This window comes from Cyprinodon tularosa, unplaced genomic scaffold (genome assembly GCF_016077235.1).
Source record: "Cyprinodon tularosa strain WSP-4 unplaced genomic scaffold, ASM1607723v1 ctg186, whole genome shotgun sequence".
Lineage (NCBI taxonomy): Eukaryota > Metazoa > Chordata > Actinopteri > Cyprinodontiformes > Cyprinodontidae > Cyprinodon > Cyprinodon tularosa.
The window spans coordinates 1,683,762-1,699,962 of NW_024038652.1; the positions used below are offsets into that span (position 1 = coordinate 1,683,762).

The 16,201-nt window shown below is 39.5% G+C and overlaps 1 protein-coding gene across 1 annotated transcript; it reads right to left on the bottom strand.

Moving 5' to 3' along the window:
* Positions 1-278: 278 nt before the first annotated feature.
* LOC119781957 (cytochrome P450 1A1) lies at positions 279-3,091 on the bottom strand. Its single transcript, XM_038282618.1, has 7 exons — positions 2,930-3,091; positions 1,757-2,618; positions 1,537-1,663; positions 1,352-1,441; positions 1,090-1,213; positions 875-961; positions 279-728 (listed from the first exon to the last, which is right to left on the bottom strand). The coding sequence occupies exons 2-7, from the start codon at positions 2,594-2,596 to the stop codon at positions 431-433; spliced, it is 1,566 nt and encodes a 521-aa protein (XP_038138546.1). The 5' UTR covers positions 2,597-2,618; positions 2,930-3,091; the 3' UTR covers positions 279-430.
* Between the last annotated feature and the right edge of the window lie 13,110 nt (positions 3,092-16,201).

Below are 16,201 nucleotides of genomic sequence, written 5' to 3' on the forward strand. Positions count from 1 at the left end.
GTATGTAAATTGCAGTGCCCTTCATAGTAATGCATATAAAACTGATCATTCATCCAAAAAGATGAAAAACTCTTATTGTCTGCTTAATCACTTCTACGTGGGAAACTCTTGGATTACAGGACAATATGGCAAAGAAATATGCATCTTCTTTTTCTTCATTTAGAAGCGGAGACAACGTACAGTAATATTGCTTTGAAGAGCTTCAAACTACAGAGAGATAGACCCAAATGTAGACAGCTCTTACAATCTGCATCAAACCCAGTTCTTTTACTTGCCTCTATGCTGTTAACTCTATAGATAGAGGTCACCCAGTGTCCGACATTCTTAGAAAAATAAATTTTTCACTCACACTTAGTGTAACTCTTAATCTATAGTACCACAGTCAACTAAAGCCACCTTCAGAGTCTTAATTTCTTAATAAAGAATAGCTTCACTGCTCATCATTAGCTCTCATTGTAACTCCCAGGAAGCAGCGTTTGTGTTTCATTGTGAGGCCGTACTCTGGAGTCATGTCCAGGGGCTCTCCAGGTAACCTGTAAAAGTGCAGCTTCTGGATGATGATCGCCAGGAAGAGGAAGACTTCATTTCGCGCGATAACTTCGCCGATGCATCGCCTCCTTCCTAAGCCAAAAATCAACACTTTCTCTCCATCTAGCTTGTTGACCTCTGTGCCGTCAGCGTTGAGGAAGCGTTCCGGGATGAACGAAGACGGGTCTTTCCACAGCTCTCTGAGAAGCAACAGTTTATTAATTAAATATATCTATATTGATTTCTGATTTATTATTTCAGCATGTTTCTCTCTTTGCAGGTGTCAAAATCGGTCTAAAATGTTAGAGTTCAAAACTAAAGAATAAAATATACAAAAGAAACTTACGGGTCGTGGTTAATCTGCCACTGGTTTATAAAGACACAAGTATCTTTGGGGATGAAGTAGCCGTGCAGAGATGTATCTTTTGTAGAGCTAAAACAACAAACAAATAAAGTGTCAGTCCATCATAAAGCCTTTCCCTATGTTAAACTTTGAAATACTCTGCATTTCATTGCCAGATAATGATTGCAGGTGATATTTAGAAGAAAAAAAAGACTTACCAGTGTGGGATTGTGAAAGGCAGGTATGAAGAATGACGGAACAGCTCCAGGATGAAAGACTCCAGGAGAGGCAAGTTGTTTTTATCAGAGAGAGTAGGTGTACGATCCAGACCGATTTTCTCCTCTAAAAATTAGAGAAGTGGGTTAAATATCAGGGTGGAGCAAAAAAAAAAGCATAAAAACTAATTGAAGTAATACTCGATATATATATATATATTGTTATGCAAGATAAAAAAAAAGGAAAAAAAAGACTCAAACTTACTTATTTCTTCAAAAAGCTTCTCCTCAACCTCTGGATACGCCACAAGGTACATCACAGCCCATGACAGAGCAGTAGAGATGGTGTCAAAACCTAGTAGAACAAAATGGACAAAAAGAGTTTTGAGGACGCCTGTGTTGTATAAAGAGGACATATGATCCAAATAATCTGTAAGTTTTGAAACCTACCAGCTCCAAAGAGGTCATTGACGATGCCAACAACTTTCTCATCTGACATTTGGATGTTGGAGTTCTCATCAAGCTTCCGATCCTCGCAGTGATCTATTAAGGAGTCGGTGATGTCACGGATGTTGTCCTGGAAGTTAATGAATTGACAATTTCATAAAAAAAAACTCTTCAAATAAAAAAAAGCTAAATAATTTGTTAAATTATATAGTGTGTGGAATACCTTGTCAAAGGTGGCATAGTGCTCAGTGACGATCTTTTGAACAAAGTTGTTGAAGCGGTCGTTGAGGCTGAAAAACTTCTTCATTGATTTGCTGGGCAGGTACTGCAGAGCAGGGATGAAGTCAGCTGGGTTGCCACTGCCTGTCACCGACACAAAATCTTCGGCCAGGTTTACCAGACTCAGCAGTTCCTGGTTATGGTGGTCATAGCGGCGGCCGAAGCACATGCCACAGATCACGTTGGCAACAGAAACAACTATGTACCGGAAAGGGTCAAATTTGCCTTCAGTTTCCATGACCTTTTGGAGTTCCTTGATCAGATAGTCGGTCTCTTTGCAGATGTGTTCCTCCAGAACACAGGAGTACTCTGGGAGCTTTCCCTCCAGGGAGGAAAAAGAGCGCAGTGCACTGTAGGCAAGCTTTCTGCGAGCCCGCCAAACGCCGGCTTTGTCAGTGCTGAAGGCCAGACTTTTGCCATCATTGATGAAGCGGAAGCTGTATAGGTCTGGTCTGCCGGCGAAGTCGTCTCCCTGTTTGGTGAGAGCCTGTTTAACTGTTTCATAACCACTCAGAACAACAACTGGACGCATGCCGATCTGAATCTGGAACACATCTCCATAGCGTTTGCTCATTTCAGTAAGACTTAGATAAGGCTTGCTGCCCAGGTCTAGCAGGTTCCCGATGACAGGAAGTGAACTTGGGCCGGGGAGTTGTTGAAGCCCCTCTGGGATCTCTTTTCGGAAATGCTTCAGGGTCAGGTAGACCAGACACACCGTTGCCAAGGCTATCAAACCCTCAGAGATCGAGAGTGCTCCAATGAATGGTAGGATCATTAATGCCATGATGACAACTCTTCTGTTCAACCTGTAAATTAAATAGGAGGGGGGATTAGATTATCGTTGACAGAGAGAAGAAAGACGTGTTGCGCAACAAAATGACACAGTTAATGGAAAACGCTGGCATGTGTTTGGCTCTAGATTTTCTGCAGAGTGGTGATCTTTGCATCATTTTAAATAATGGATTATGGTACTTAGATGTCTAAGTCATAATTCATAAAATTTAAGCTCAAGAATTACACAAAGCATGTGCATATAACTAATTTATACTAAAGTTATGCTTTCCAGAATCTTCTCAATACTTAGAAATAACTTACAGTGTGCAAAAAACAACCTTACCTTTTATTGAGAGAACGATCTAATCCCACAGATGTGTTTCCAACAGCACCAAAACAGTTTCTTCAAGGTGTCCTAAATGTTGCTGTTGTCTTCAACGGGGCATGGACGTATAATTTATAGAGCGCTGCACCATTTGATTGGCTGCTGTGCGTGACATCATCCCCCCTCCTCCGACCTTACGCCGCACCCCTTTAATACTCAAACGTGAATGAAGTTTGGAGGAGAGAAAAAAAAAGGTTGATGGGTGTATCTCTGTGTGGTCCTTACATTACACACTTCGCGTGCATTACAGTGTGTCTGCCGCGTTCTCCAAGTCTGGGTGCGCACGAGACACAGCTGTGAAAGGCGGGCTGCAAATCAGTGTCTGATCTGCGATAAGAGCGTTCAAACCTTATCATCATGCACTTGTTCTGCAGGGTATTTAAAGTTTGCAGTGGCTGCTTTGTATCTTCTATGCATTTGCTGTTTTTATTGTTTTTTTTTCACTTTCACACATGTCTTGATGTGAGCAATTAGACTTTTTTTCTGACGCATGTATCAGTCTGGTTAACCAGATATCTTAAAGAAAGAAGCCTTTTTTTGTTGCACTGATGATAAAGGAGACCAATTTAGACCACATGCTTTCAACTTTCCAACTTTCTACCACATTTCCTCACCAGTTTTGAAGTGAAGGCAGGAATTCTTGTCATTCCAGCCTTTTCCAGCCACAGTTAGACAGTGCTGATAAAACCTATGCCATTGCGTGCTTGTTCCAGTATGCAACTCCACGGGAGTTAAAGATTGACCAGTTGCGTGAGAGTGCAGTGATCAAACCTTCTCCTCCCCTGAGAGAAGGATGTTGGGCAGAGAGGAGGGGGAGCAGGCGGCACAGGAGCGCCAGGGCGGATAAGTTCATTACATTTAGATTACGCACTGCACAATGAGCTGCTTATAACGCACCGTTACAACTTGGGTAAAAAGGGACAATAGGTCAGTGGTTGGAACATGCATACTTTATGACAACCAAGCTGATTCTTAGCAACACTTTTGTTCTCATTTATTCTAGAATCTGCTTCTTCTTGATGTAAAAGTGCACTTTTTTTCTCTAATCTATCGGACCACTTCTGAGCAAGAACATTGCAACTGTGACGGCATACTTTTATTCTTGACATGATCTGAAACTGCCTTTGTGTCTAAGTTGCTGGCTGATAAGTAAAAAAAAAATTAAATAAATGATTACTATTTAAAAAGGGCAAATATTCAAACTGTTCTTTACCAAAGCAGGATTTCGGAAAGTTTAGTGGAAGGAAAAACTGTGGCAAGAAAGAGAATCTGCAGGAAGAATAAAACCAGAGAAATTATCATTTGCATTTTATGCTTTGGGTAAGGGGAACATTTCTGAACTTTTCCAATGAAATGGTTCCAGGTTATTTGTTTATATATATATATATATATATATATATATATATATATATATATATTATACCTTTTTAAGGGATCAAATTTTGCAAAACATTGTAGAAATAAAGGTCACAGAAATCAGGGGAGGAGAAAGCGACATAAAAACTAAGTTACTTGAGGTGCAATATTTTCCCAGTCAGTGACAGTTTGAGGAGCCATGCGATTTGATGTTGATCCAATTCCAATATCAGTGCAGCTGACTGCTGGGAACTTTTAGAGAACTTTTCTTTCCCCCTCAATAGACAAGTTTTGGGGATACATGATTTAATTTCTCTGGCACCAAACCACAGCACCAAATTCAGCAATACCTACTTTAATGACTGCAGTTAATCTGTTCAATTGGCCAATAATCTCTTCTGCCCTAAATTTTAACAAGAAACTAAAGACGAGCAACATGAGACCCAGACATGCAGATATTCCTATAGCTTCTATTGAAGCAACCTTATCTTCTGAATGAGAAGCTCATCACACTGCTTCCACCAACCTGTACTGATGCATAAAAAGAAACTACATCTTGGACATCATCAGGTGTAAGCCTCAATCATAAGATGAAATATACAAACCTACATATGAGTCTGAATATCTAAATTGAATTACTGACAATAATTACCTTTCTGGTTAGACATGGTAAATATGGATCCTCAAAATGTTTATTCTTCAGATAAAATGTCACTTAATTTTTTTTTCTTGTGCTGAAATACATGGATTCAATTACAGCCATGCATGCAAATATTTATAAAATAAAAGATTATGAACTTGGTTGCCGTTTAACAGATTTAGCCCTAAATGTTTTATTTCATCCCTTGTGCATATCAAGCTACGAAAGCTGAAGTCTAAAATCAGTTAATTTATTATATAGAATTGTAAAAAAAAAACAAACAAAAAACGAAGCTACTTTCACAGATTATTATTTAAAAAAAATATTGCGCTACAAGTAATTGTTTTAATTAGATTTTTTTTTTTTTTTTTTGGCCAACTTTCACAATTTACTGATTCGTTAAAGGTAGACATTTCCATTTTGATTCTTTATGTTTTGATATAAAATATTTATACCTTTTTTGTTTTTTTAAATCCCTGATTTACGCATAAACCCTTTTGGCACTGAGATCCACGGACACACACAGCTATTGAAGAAATGTACTGCTTTCTTTAAAAAAAAAATAAATAAAGACAGGCAAAAGTTGAATTGCTCGCATTATGAGGAGCCATTATGGGGTCTGCCCCGGTCCCCTGGGGAGGGGAGGGCTGTATGTGTTGCCTCTGCAGGGTCTCCATTCCCGCGCGCCTCGGCGCTGCGCCTCGCTGCAGCAGGTTGCGTGAGAAGCGGAGCTGCCGTCCAGAGGGGAGGGTCTCGGTCTTCTGGACAATCCTAAATCTGCTTGGTTAAGTCACGCGAAGGTTGTAGCCTCTGAAAAAGACACAAAGGTTTTAAACTCGCAGAACAAAGAGAGAAAAGCTCAAGTCTATTTTTTTTTCTGCACCCCCTCCCCTCCTGCACGGAGGTACACATATTTGCGCGCTATAGCTTCTGTAAATGCAAGGATCTTGGAGCTTTGGAGTCATGCAATCTGCCACTCAGGTTTCACTCGCTGCAGTCAAGCAACACGCTAAGGTCGCAGTAGGGCAAAGCGATTCACGAAACCTCAGAACAAGATGACCTCGTCACCCCTCCGGTTACAAGGTCCCAGAGGGAGCCTGCATGGAAAAGTTGTGGAGGGGACCTAAGAAATCAAAACTTCACGGTTTGGTATTTCAGATTTTCACATCAGATTAGAATTGATAAAGCAAATCAATAAAATATCTGATTGGAAGCAGGTGTCCATAATCTTATCCCACACACACTTTTATTTTTAAATTGGGGTAAAACAAAACAGAAAGCTGAAGAAAAATGCACCAAAGTCATAAGATTATCATCAAATTTAGGAGAAAGAAAATAAGAAAATGCAGAGTTAAAAGAAAGATAAAATGGCCAATACATATTTCAGGTGGACTGATAAATTAAGAGTGCAGAGGAACCAAATTTCTAATGTAATTTTGAAAATATAGGTGTTTGTATACAAGCATACAGGTGAATATCAATTCAATTGTAATTTATTTTGCAATAAAGATGATCCTTTTATCGTTTTTGCTTGGCTACTTTTTCCTCCCAACTTTTCATTAATATAATTTATCACCACTATGAGTTTCCAGCTAATTTAGCAAATATCTTTCCTGCCTTATTTGCCTCGTTTTAGGCGTCTGTCAGCTTTCTTCTCTGTGATCTTGGCAGAAAACAAATGGCAAATATATTATTATGAAAAACCCAAATTTTCTTTCAAACTTCCTAGTTGTCATAAAATAAACAATTGAAAATATTTAACTTTTCACTGACATTCAAACATCTTTAAATGCATTTGCAATAAAAAACCTCCTGTTATGAAAACGCTTTAAAAAATATTCATATTTGGTTTGAAGGCGAATGAAAAAGTATTTCATTCCAGTCTCAAAGTTAGACATGAGACTAACTGAATAAACATATATCATCACATTAATTCTGATATGATTATATTTATAAGAAGGGGTTAGCAACAACAAAAAAAATCCTTTCACCAAACTCCTTTATACACTTGAATATAACACTTTAAACCGTCAACATCTTTAGGAAATAGATGCTATATCTTAACTGTTTTTTTCATTAATTTAAGTGATTATCTTACAACAAAAGAAAACCGAAAGTCAGTTTCTGTTTTAGCTGCAATATGACCTAAGATCAATAAAGAAATAACTTTATTACAGAAATGTGACGCTATGTTCATCAGTATGACTGGCGACACATTAAACCTTTACTGAAGGAACTGGCTCCTCACGGACTGCTGCTTCCTGCCATTCTAATGGAAAATTTAGTGGAAGGAAAAAAATAAAGAGGAAGAAAAAGATGGCTGCTGCAAGAATGATGCGGATTAAATATTTAATCAGGACTGAGCAGCAGGGCTAAATGGCTCAAACCTAGAAATGCCTGGTTTAATTTGTAGATCCATGTTAAATAGAGAAGAAGGAGCACCTGCCAATTATTATGTAGATATACTGCAAAGAATGCTGAACATTTCAGTGCAAATGTAAGTGATAAAAACAACTTTTTAAGATTCTTATTGAGAAACCTTTTTTTCATAGTTTGCCAAAAAAATGTGGGACTCCGTAATTTTCTCTGGTCCCCTCCCTGATCTGACCAGTGATGACATGTTTAGCCGCATGTCGTCATTCAACCGCTGGTTGTCTAGGTGGTGTCCTGAAAACAACGTGGGCTACATTAATAATTGGCAATCCTTTTGGGGAAAGCCTGGTCTGATTCAGAGAGACGGCATCCATCCCACTTTGGATGGTGCAGCTCTTCTTTCTAGGAATCTGGCCACATTTATTAGTCCTCCAAAACCCTGACCACCCAGGGTGCAGACCAGGAAGCAGAGTTGTAGTTTAACACACATCTCTGCAGCTTCTCTACTGTTACCCACTCTTTACTCCATCCAGACAGTGTCTTGTCCACGACCAAAATCTAATAAATTAGCAAAGATTCCCAAAGGAGTAAATCATGATAATCTAATTAAAATCAAAATAACTTCAATTGGGGAAAAAGTTAAAACAATTAAATGCGGTCTGTTTAACATAAGATCGCTTTCCTCTAAAAGTCTGCTAGTTAATGACTTGATTTGTGATAATCACATTGACTTGTTTTGCCTTACAGAAACCTGGCTGCAGCAAGAGGATTATGTGAGCATAAATGAGGCAACTCCTTCAAGCTATTTAAATTTTCACATACCCAGAAGTTCTGGGCGAGGAGGAGGAGTAGCAACAATCTTCCAGTCTGACTTACTGATTACTCCCAAAACAATTAATACCTACAACTCTTTTGAACATTTAACCCTTAATTTCCCTGATCCAAATTTCAAGGCAAGAAAACCTCTTCTTTTTGTAACTTTGTATCGTCCGCCAGGTCCTTACTCTGAATTTTTAGATGAGTTTTCAGAGTTCCTTTCTGATTTGGTATTAAATACTGACAGGGTCATCATAGTGGGAGATTTTAACATCCATGCTGACATTGAAGGCGATAGCTTAAGAGCAGCCTTTAATGCTATCTTAGACACTATTGGCTTTGTTCAGAGTGTGAGTGGTCCCACACATTCTCATCTTCATACTTTGGATCTTGTGCTGACATACGGCATAGAATGTGAAGAAATAACAGTATTTCCTCACAACCCTGTCCTCTGTGACCACTTTCTAATAACCTTCAGGATTACTTTAACAGAGTTCTCCTCCCCCAAAAGAAGGTTCAATTTTAGTAGATCTTTATCAGATAGTGCAGTTATAAATTTTAAAGAATCTGCTTCACTTTCTCTCTCCTCTGTGTCACTGAGCAGTGCTGCAGAGTGCAAAAGCTTAGCTTATTCCCCTTCACAGGTTGATGATTTTGTTGATGGGGTTGCTAGTTCTCTGCGTATTGCCTTAGACAACGCAGCTCCTTTGAAAATGAAAACCGTTAAAAATAGAAAGCTTGCTCCTTGGTTTAATGCAGAGCTGCGTACTTTGAAGCAAAATGCTAGGAAACTGGAGAGAAAATATCGCTCCACAGGCCTGCGGGAGTCCTTCCTAGTCTGGAAAAATGGTTTACTGCTGTATAAGAGGACCCTTTGTAAAGCAAGAGCAGCAAACTTCTCCTCATTAATAGAGGAGAATAAGAATAATCCTAGATTTCTTTTTAATACAGTTGCCAAACTCACCCAGAGCCATAGCTCTGTTGAACCGTCCATTCCACCTGCTCTTAGCAGCAATGATTTTATGGGATTCTTTATAAATAAGATTGATCTTATTAAAAACAAGATCATAAGCACTCCTCTATCCGCGATTGTACCTGAGGTAGTCATGGAATCTGAACCGGGTTTAGACTGCTTTGATCCAGTTGAACTCTCTGAATTAGCAAAATTATTGTCTTCATCTAAGCCTTCAACTTGTATGTTAGATCCAGTTCCAACCAGGTTATTTAAGGAGCTATTCCCTTTGATCTCCTCCTCCATTTTAGATGTGATTAATCTATCTCTGTTACAGGGATATGTACCTAAAGCTTTTAAGGTTGCTGTAATTAAACCTCTGCTTAAGAAACCGTCTCTTGACCCAGATGACTTGGTTAATTATAGACCTATATCAAATCTTCCTTTCTTATCCAAAATTCTTGAGAAAGTAGTTGCCAAGCAAGTTTGCGATCACTTCCACCATAATGAACTTTTTGAAGAGTTTCAGTCTGGCTTTAGAGCTCATCATAGCACTGAAACAGCTCTGGTGAAAGTCACTAATGATATTCTCATGGCCTCAGATAATGGACTTGTATCTGTGCTCGTCCTGTTGGATCTTAGTGCTGCATTTGATACAGTTGACCATAATATTCTTTTAGAAAGACTTGAATATTTTGTTGGAATTAAAGGAACAGCACTAGACTGGTTTAAATCTTATCTATCTGATCGAATTCAGTTTGTTCATGTTAATGATAGATCTTCAACACGCTCAAAGGTTACCTGTGGAGTACCACAGGGATCAGTGCTAGGACCAATTCTCTTTACTTTATACATGCTCCCAATTGGTAGAGTTATTAGACAGCATGGGATTAATTTCCACTGTTATGCTGATGATACCCAGCTATATCTGTCTATAATCCAGATGAAGCTAACCCATTACATAGATTACAGGCATGTCTTGAAGACATAAAAACCTGGATGACTCTTAACTTTCTGCTTCTGAATGCAGACAAAACAGAAGTTATAGTCTTTGGACCAGAGTCTCTGAAAAAGAAGCTGATTAGCCAGTCACTTCATTTGGATGGGATTAAACTGATTTCAGATAATAAAGTAAAAAATCTTGGTGTTATTTTTGATCAGGACCTGTCATTTCAATCCCATATCAAGGAGGTTTCTAGAATATCCTTCTTTCATCTGAGGAACATTGCAAAAATTAGAAATATCCTGTCCAGGGGTGATGCTGAGAAACTAGTCCATGCATTTGTTACTTCAAGGCTGGATTATTGTAATTCTTTACTATCAGGAAGTCCACAAACTGTAGTAAAAAGCCTTCAGCTGATCCAAAATGCTGCAGCCAGAGTTCTAATGAAAATGAAAAAGAGAGATCATATCTCTCCTATCCTGGCTTCTCTTCATTGGCTTCCTGTTAAATCCAGAATAGAATTTAAAATCCTCCTTCTCACATATAAAGCCTTAAATGGCCAAGCTCCATCTGATATCAGAGATCTGATTGTTCCTTATGTTCCTAACAGAGCACTTCGCTCTCAATCTGCAGGTTTACTAATGGTTCCTAGAATTTCTAAAAGTAGAATGGGAGGCAGATCTTTTAGTTATCAGGCTCCTCTCCTGTGGAACCAACTACCAGTTTTAGTCCGTGAGGCAGACACCCTGTCTACTTTTAAGGCTAGGCTTAAAACTTTCATTTTTGATAAAGCTTATAGTTAGGGTGGCTCAGGTTATCCTGAGCTATCTCTATAGTTATGCTGCTATAGGCTTAGACTGCTGGAGGACATAGGGACCCCCATTTCATCATTCTGCTTCATTCTCTCTCTATTCTCCCACTCTGCAGAATCTGTTAGTTCAATCTCTAACCTTCTGCTCTCTCTGCTTTTCCTCAGAGTAGCTTTGCCTCGTCTGTTCCTGTTTGGCTGTGACGCCATCCTGGAAAGAAACATCAGCTGTGCTGCTTCTATCAACACCCTTGTTAATAGATGTTGGAGATCGGCCTGTTTTCCAGTGTGGTCCTGTTTCTCTGACCGTGACTGAGTGGAAGTGCTCTCTTCGTCCTCTGGAATGGGAGCTGGCTCGGGGCTCGTCTGCCTGGCTGTGTGTTTCCTGGACGGGGCCGCCTTTTACAGCTGCTTTTTGTGTCTCTGCTTCCGTCTCCTTGAACCCCAGTCGGCCTCGGCAGATGGCCGCTCACGCTGAGCCTGGTTCTGCTGGAGGTTTCTTCCTGTTAAGAGGGAGTTTTTCCTCTCCACTGTCGCTACAAGCATGCTTCATGTGAGGGATTGTATTTGAGTCAATGAGTCAATGCAATCAACTGGTTTTCCTTAGACAGAAAACTTTGTATCAATTTGACTGGATGATCTGGTTGAACTGTAAAGTGCCTTGAGATGACATGTGTTGTGAATTTGGCGCTATATAAATAAACTGAATTGAATTGAATAAGTAAGATTCGTTTTAAAATGACTAATATAGGAGTTTGACTTATTAAAACAAATGTACTCCTTTTTATCTACAAACAACATTTAGATTAATTTCCATTTCTATATCTCTGTTATTTTTTAGGTGTTTTCTGGAGAGACGAGCAGAGGATTAGAAGAGGGGGTCTGTGCTGTTTACTGGCAGGCCAGAATGTTGAGGATCAGCTGCGAGCGAAGGGACAGATGAAGTTCACAAATTCTTTAAAAGATTAAAGAGCTTAAAGGCCCAGAACAGAAAGTTATCTGTGCCACTGTGCAGATCCAAAGGTGTGTGTGTGGGTATGAGAGCAGCGGCGCAAACAGCAGCAGAAACCGAGCCCAGACGTTTTTCACCTTTTAGTTTCTCTGTCTCTATTTCACCAGAACGGGACTGAAAAAAGTGAGGAAAAAAAAACTAAACAAAAAAAACAAAACAGGTTTTGCCTGCAGTCATATACGTCTTAAAGAATTTATGAACATAAAAGCAGGTGTAATAACCCAGAAGGCTGTCAGAATACTCATGCAAAGATTGTCACGCACACACCTTTCCAGCAGGTATGGAGAACATTCTCAGTATGGGAATCTAATGCAAGCCCTATGCAAGATATTCTGTTTATTTTTATTTGGGCATCAACATAATTGAACCTTTCATATGTCCATAAAGTCAAAAATAACCTTTTAAAAATTGGTTTGAGATGGCCACAAAAACACATCTTCATGTATTTTCTTCTGTGTTTATATTGTTTTTGCTATAGTTTAGAATGCTTTTATGTTCTAGGGAGCCTGATGTATCCTTTGATAGCAGGTAACATCAGGCAGCTTTACCTTCCAAAGCAAAAAGCCGCTATTGATGCATGGACATGTATTGAAATACAAGCAGACACAGTGGTCCATTCTGAACTGAAACTTTGGCTCTTTCTTGAAGGCTGACAGAGACACAACATTGGAGTAAAGCAGAACAATAGCTTCAGCCGTAGGACACTGCCCAGCAGCCTCCTGGCCTTGCGTGTGCCCCATCGAGCAAACGCTAATGGGATTATTTTGCGCGGCAGGTCATGACACCTCACATGAATGCTGCCATGACCTAATATAAACTCACAGCACATTCCCATAACAGCTCTGTGCACACAATTAATGTGGAGTTAAACAAGTCAGTTGATTTTTTTTCACAAAATGACAAGATTGAAGAAAAAGAAGACTCGTTTTAGGCTAATCTAGTTTAAAACACTGCATTTGCCAATGTCTGTTTTGATATTTGGTGTTAAATGTTCCAGGTGTTTTCATTGTCCATCATAATGCAAAGCAGTGACACAATCAAATAATGTTTAAAGTCCCACTGATTAGTTGGAAACCAAATTCTTATTATATCAATTACTCTTTTTCAGATGTGAGAGCAGGCTTGTATAACTGAGAAGAACCCAAGTGACTGATCCAAACTGGCTACCATGATCTGAACAAGTGGTGGCTGCAGCTGTCTGAAACTGGGGAGGCTCAAAGGTGTTAATTAAAAACAAACATCATGTATTATTTATAGATGTTGGAGATCGTCCTGTTTTCCAGTGTGGTCCTGTTTCTCTGACCGTGACTGAGTGGATGTGCTCTCTTCGTCCTCTGACATGGGAGCTGGCTCGGAGCTCGTCTGCCTGGCTGTGTGTTTCCTGGACGGGGCCGCCTTTTACAGCTGCTTTTTGTGTCTCTGCTTCTGTCTCCTTGAACCCCAGTGGGCCTCAGCAGATGGCCGCTCACACTGAGCCTGGTTCTGCTGGAGGTTTCTTCCTGTTAAAAGGGAGTTTTTCCTCTCCACTGTCGCTACAAGCATGCTTAGTGTGAGGGATTGTATTTGAGTCAATGAGTCGATGAAATCAGCTGGTTTTCCTTAGATAGAAAACTGTATCAATCTGACTGCATGATCTGCTTGAACTGTAAAGTGCCTTGAGATGACTTGTGTTGTGAATTTGGCGCTATAGAAATAAACTGAATTGAATTGAATTATTACAACAACAGGACAACAATAAGACACAATTATTGCTCAAAATCTAAATTGTGATTACATTTCACCAATATAGCGATATAGCATTACGATCTTGTTGCAAGCGTGTAGACGCTTGACTGGAGGGTTTAAATTTTTCATGACCTTGAAAGCTTTCTTGTTCGCAGTCCATTGCTGCAGGACTTTACTGTAACCTTTGCATGAAAAATGGTTTACTTCTGCTATCAAGCATGGATCTGCATGCTACCTGCAACTGTCCCTTCCCTTCTGTGTGGCAGAAAACTGACTTCAAGCGTAAAACCACAACCTAAAGAGCCAGAATGAAAAACTGTCTAACTTTTGTTAATGTGACTGAAAATGAGTGGCTCTATGATTTAAAAATTCAGTTTTGCTAAATTACGATTATATTGCAAATGCAATTAGGTGCCCAACCCTGATTAACAAACACATAAAACACATCAATGCAATGGGTGAGCATAGTTGATGTGAGGCGCTCTGAAATAATAAACTCCAGAAGCCAAGCCAGGAGTTCAGCACAAGACGACTGTTCTAACTGAATGATCGCTTTTCCCGCTAGACTCATGAAGAAAAACCTCCTCGCTGTCTGACCACTGTCAGTCAAAAATCCTTTACATGCTTCTCCAAAACACACTTTAACCACATCATGTGACCACGATTATGTCACTGGACATGCGTACAATCAGTCAACAGGTAGAAGTAATGGAGTTGAGCGAATGAGGAACTCCCAGCTAGTTGCGTAAAAGCCAAGATCAAGTGTAAAAAGGAGCAAAAAGATGTTGGATTCCAAGAGGGATAAAACTGGAGTTTCTCTGGGAAAACAGTCTGTTGTAGTTCACCACAGCTGGTGCTAAAGCTCAGGAAGCATTCTGATATCACTGTGAAGCTGATAGACATGTCAGTACATGTTCTAGCTAACAGTGCTACCGGCGTAACCCCTATTCTCCAAGCTGTCAAATTTCCACGAGTAATTACAGCATGGTCAAGACCTATTAAGCAGCTGCAGTACTGCCAGTAGATGGAGCCACATCTATTTATGTCAAATCATTGCACCCAGTGCTGAGGTTCTATTTAGGCTAAAAAAAGGACGATTTAAACACAATCAGGGCAGATGGTTGAAGCGTATAGCCTTATTTTACTTTCTATGTTAATATACTTTTCTATTCAAGTATTGATGAATCAGAGCCTCTATGTTCCGTTTTTATATCGTCTTCTTTCTACTCGAAAATACCCAGCTGGCCTGGTCACTGAGCCTGGTTGTGTGGGAAGTTTCTTAGTGGAAAAAGGGAGTTTTTCTCTCCACTGTCGCTGGATGCATGCTTGGTGTGAGGGATTACTGTAGAATCAACAACATGCTCATCCAGGAGGAGTAAATCCTGCAAAGTCAGTGACTAAATGTGGTCTGGTTTTCCTTAGATAGAAAACCTTTAACTTGTCTCTGAAAGGTGCCTTGAGATGACATATGCTGTGAATTGGATAATGTTTCTCATTCAACAAAACTCTAGTAGGCCGGATGATGTCTTTGGTTTCAGGAAGTTTTGCACTTCCCAGAATATAACATGGTTTTCAGATCTAAGCTTAATAATAATGATAATAAGCGTAATAATCAGAAGCAACACGCTTGAGGTTTGGAAGCCTTTCGTGTTTCGCTCCTGTCAAGCGATCCAGTGATAATTCAGAAGAGATAAGACTGTGCTTGGACTAATGGCCAAAGGCTGGAGCAACAGGACGTCGTGGTAGAGGAAGGAGTTAAGCTGTTATTTTGGGTCAAAACAAAAGGACACAATCAGGAGATAACCGTTGGAGTGGTTTCACGGCTTTCTCATAAAAATCAGCTGAACAACCAACACTGATATATCCTTCGCACGCAACTAAGGCAGCACCAACTCTTGCATGCCACAAAAGCTGAAGTCTTTATGTTTTTCCATGCTGGTGTGTATGTGTTAAAGTGAGCATCTGTTTTGTGAAGAGCCTACTAGATCACCTTCCTTCCCCTATGAAGTGTGAATGCCAGATTAGTAACCGAACCAAAAATTTCCTTGCTGCCCTCCTCTTTCCTTATGCAAGCCGGCACGTTCGTGCTCTGCAGCAGAAACAATGGTTGCGTGCAGAAATATCTCGGTCATCTATCTTTCTGTCACCTCTCCCTCCACAGTGGAGCACGGAGGTGTCATAACTGAGCATAAAAAAGGAAAAGCAGAGGAAGCAAAGATCAGAAAGTACAGAAAAAAAATCATAAGATACCATGTCTAAGTAGAGTCATGTCCTACCCTGCTAAAGATAAAAAAGAAAAAGAAAACTTTGCTGGCACATGCAAAAATAGAATTACAGAAATGAAACACAAACTTACATTTTTATCCTGTAAACACTTATTCTGATCCTAAATGCATAACTTTTACCATTATGCAAGGTGAAATTATTAAATTAAGCAAAGAAACCTTTAAGTTAAATTAGTTTAGATAAGAAAATAAAAAAGATGATTTTTGTGAAAGTTATAATATTACAAATTATGAATTGATCTGCAGGATAATTTCAAAATGATCCATCTGCAAAATGAAAAATCAGGGGGGCTTTCCAAATGAACTACTGCAAGCAGCAC

What these genes read in the sequence shown, in the direction of transcription:
- LOC119781957 (XM_038282618.1), bottom strand. Translation starts at nt 2,596, where the DNA reads ATGGCATTAATGATCCTACCATTCATTGGAGCACTCTCGATCTCTGAG. An exon ending in ACTATGCCACCTTTGACAAG is followed by an intron (nt 1,664 to 1,756) that starts GTATTCCACACA and finishes ATTAACTTCCAG; the next exon opens with GACAACATCCGTGACATCAC. An exon ending in CCTTTCACAATCCCACACTG is followed by an intron (nt 962 to 1,089) that starts GTAAGTCTTTTT and finishes TTGTTGTTTTAG; the next exon opens with CTCTACAAAAGATACATCTC.